This window comes from Acipenser ruthenus, unplaced genomic scaffold, assembly GCF_902713425.1.
Source record: "Acipenser ruthenus unplaced genomic scaffold, fAciRut3.2 maternal haplotype, whole genome shotgun sequence".
Lineage (NCBI taxonomy): Eukaryota > Metazoa > Chordata > Actinopteri > Acipenseriformes > Acipenseridae > Acipenser > Acipenser ruthenus.
The window spans coordinates 12501-16162 of record NW_026707789.1 but is presented as its reverse complement, the minus strand read 5'-3'; the positions used below and the strand labels follow the sequence as shown (position 1 = coordinate 16162).

Here is a 3662-nt window from a genome sequence, read left to right as displayed (position 1 = left end):
GCTTTACAATGCTTCTATGCTTTCCACACCTCTCTGTGCTTACAATGCTTCCCTATGCTTCACCAGACCTCTCTGTGCTTTACAATGCTTCCTATGCTTTACCAGACCTCTCTGTGCTTTACAATGCTTCCCTATGCTTTACCAGACCTCTCTGTGCTTTACAATGCTTCCCTATGCTTTACCAGACCTCTCTGTGCTTTACAATGCTTCCCTATGCTTTACCAGACCTCTCTGTGCTTTACAATGCTTCCTATGCTTTACCAGACCTCTCTGTGCTTTACAATGCTTCCCTATGCTTTACCAGACCTCTCTGTGCTTTACAATGCTTCCCTATGCTTTACCAGACCTCTCTGTGCTTTACAATGCTTCCTATGCTTTATTACACTGTGATGTTACTCTGGGGGTTAGACACACACACACACACACACACACACAGACACACCGTCGTGACTCAGCACAGCTTTGCAGCCGATGCACGTGCTTCTCTTCTTAGCAAACGCCATCAGCCCCCCGACTTTGGAGGTTAAAACGGTTTTGCATCGTGTGTGATCCCCCTCTGAGAGAACGAAGACATAAAAGAGAGAGAGAGAGAGAGAGAAGAGAGAGCAATGAGCTTCAGTCAAACGAGAAGCACCATGAAATCAATGACATCATCACACACACACACACACTGATAATGAGAAGAGCCACACACACACACACACTGATAATGAGAAGAGCCACACACACACACACTGATAATGAGAAGAGCCACACACACACACTGATAATGAGGAGCCACACACACACACACACACACACTGATAATGAGGAGCCACACACACACTGATAATGAGAGGAGGCCACACAGACACACACACACACTGATAATGAGAGGAGCCACACACACACACTGATAATGAGGAGCACACACACACACACACACTGATAATGAGGAGCCACACACACACTGATAATGAGGAGCCACACACACACACACACTGATAATGAGGAGCCACACACACACACACTGATAATGAGGAGCCACACACACACACACACTAATAATGAGAGGAGCCACACACACACACACACACTGATAATGAGAGGAACCACACACACACACACACTGATAATGAGAGGAGCCACACACACACACACTGATAATGAGAGGAGCCACACACACACACACACTGATAATGAGAGGAGCCACACACACACACACACTGATAATAAGGAGCCACACACACGCACTGATAATGAGAGGAGCCACACACACACACACACGCACGCACACACACACGCACACGCACGCACACACACACACACGCACGCACGCGCGCGCACGCGCACGCACGCGCGCGCGCGCGCGCGCGCACACTCACTCAGGAGAACGCTCTCTGCTCTCGTCTCTCCCAGGATGGGCTCGAAAATCCTCAGCAGGGGTTTGGAGAGCTGCTGCTCCAGATAGTACTGACTATCAATGGGGATGTTATTCTCCAAAACGAAGATCGGATCCTGAAACGGGGAACACACCCCATAATAAACACAGGGAACGAGAGGAGAAAACACCCCATAATAAACACAGAGACAAAGGGAAGGGGCAGAGAGTAAATGCTTTACCAGACCTGTGCTTTACAATGCTTCCCTATGCTTTACCAGACCTCTCTGTGCTTTACAATGCTTCCCTATGCTTTACCACACCTCTCTGTGCTTTACAATGCTTCCCTATGCTTTACCAGACCTCTCTGTGCTTTACAATGCTTCCCTATGCTTTACCAGACCTCTGTGTGCTTTACAATGCTTCCCTATGCTTTACCAGACCTCTCTGTGCTTTACAATGCTTCCCTATGCTTTACCAGACCTCTGTGTGCTTTACAATGCTTCCCTATGCTTTACCAGACCTCTCTGTGCTTTACAATGCTTCCCTATGCTTTACCAGACCTCTCTGTGCTTTACAATGCTTCCCTATGCTTTACCAGACCTCTCTGTGCTTTACAATGCTTCCCTATGCTTTACCAGACCTCTCTGTGCTTTACAATGCTTCCCTATGCTTTACCAGACCTCTCTGTGCTTTACAATGCTTCCCTATGCTTTACCAGACCTCTCTGTGCTTTACAATGCTTCCCTATGCTTTACCAGACCTCTCTGTGCTTTACAATGCTTCCCTATGCTTTACCAGACCTCTCTGTGCTTTACAGTGCTTCCCTATGCTTTACCAGACCTTTCTGTGCTTTACAATGCTTCCCTATGCTTTACCAGACCTCTCTGTGCTTTACAATGCTTCCCTATGCTTTACCAGACCTCTCTGTGCTTTACAATGCTTCCCTATGCTTTACCACACCTCTCTGTGCTTTACAATGCTTCCCTATGCTTTACCACACCTCTCTGTGCTTTACAATGCTTCCCTGTGCTTTACCAGACCTCTCTGTGCTTTACAATGCTTCCCTGTGCTTTACCAGACCTCTCTGTGCTTTACAATGCTTCCCTATGCTTTACCAGACCTCTCTGTGCTTTACAATGCTTCCCTATGCTTTACCAGACCTCTCTGTGCTTTACAATGCTTCCCTATGCTTTACCACACCTCTCTGTGCTTTACAATGCTTCCCTATGCTTTACCAGACCTCTCTGTGCTTTACAATGCTTCCCTATGCTTTACCAGACCTCTCTGTGCTTTACAATGCTTCCCTATGCTTTACCAGACCTCTCTGTGCTTTACAATGCTTCCCTATGCTTTACCAGACCTCTCTGTGCTTTACAATGCTTCCCTATGCTTTACCAGACCTCTCTGTGCTTTACAATGCTTCCCTATGCTTTACCAGACCTCTCTGTGCTTTACAATGCTTCCCTATTGTTAGTTTCCTGGTGATTGGTTTAGTGAGGGAGGGGGGACGGGGATCGGGGGGGGGGGACGGGTCAGTTTTAGATTTCACAATGTTATCTCTACCACAGATTTTCAGAATCGGTTCCCTAAATAAAATTGAAAAAAAAGATTTTAAAAACCGTTGGCTGAATTCGTGTGGTTAAAATAAAATAAAATGAAAAAAAAGTCGCAGCTGTGTGTTGTTGGTTTTTATTTTAGTGCCCCCCCCCCCCCTTGCCCCCCCCTTCGAAAACGACATTGCCAAGTGTCACCACAAATCAGGCAAGCGAACATAAGTGTGAAAATGAGAGGGTGAGAGACAGACAGAGACAGACAGAGAGGAGAGAGAGAGACACACAGAGACAGAGAGAGAGAGACACAGAGACAGAGAGAGAGAGACACACACAGACACACAGACCCACACACAGACACATAGAGAGACACAGAGAGAGACACACACACACAGGCAGACAGACAGACTCACAGAGACAGACACACAGAGAGAGAGAGACAGACACACACACACAAACACAGAGACAAACCGAGAGAGAGAGACAGGGTCAAAAACACAAAACATAGACAGATCCTGACCAAGTACAGACTCAGTGACCACAGCCTGGCCATCGAAACTGGCCGGCACAAAAAAACCTGGATTGCCAAAGAAAAAAGGCTGTGCTGTCACTGTGATCTGGGAGAGGTAGAGACAGAAATGCACTTCCTGTTGTCCTGCTCAAAATACACAGAGATACGGGAGAGATATATCCCCCAATTCAAAAAACAAATGGCAGAGTTTAACCTCCTCTCCAATTCTAGTAAAATC

At 46.9% G+C, this 3662-nt stretch overlaps 1 protein-coding gene across 1 annotated transcript in view; it reads right to left on the bottom strand.

The window, feature by feature from the left end:
• Positions 1-374: 374 nt before the first annotated feature.
• The window catches only part of LOC131728311 (DNA polymerase delta catalytic subunit-like), a gene marked incomplete at its 5' end in the record, with an annotated part of 14102 nt that continues 10814 nt past the window's right edge, over positions 375-3662 (bottom strand). The window contains 2 exon segments of the mRNA XM_059019362.1: positions 375-556; positions 1365-1497. Coding sequence (XP_058875345.1) covers positions 405-556; positions 1365-1497 — 285 coding nt within the window.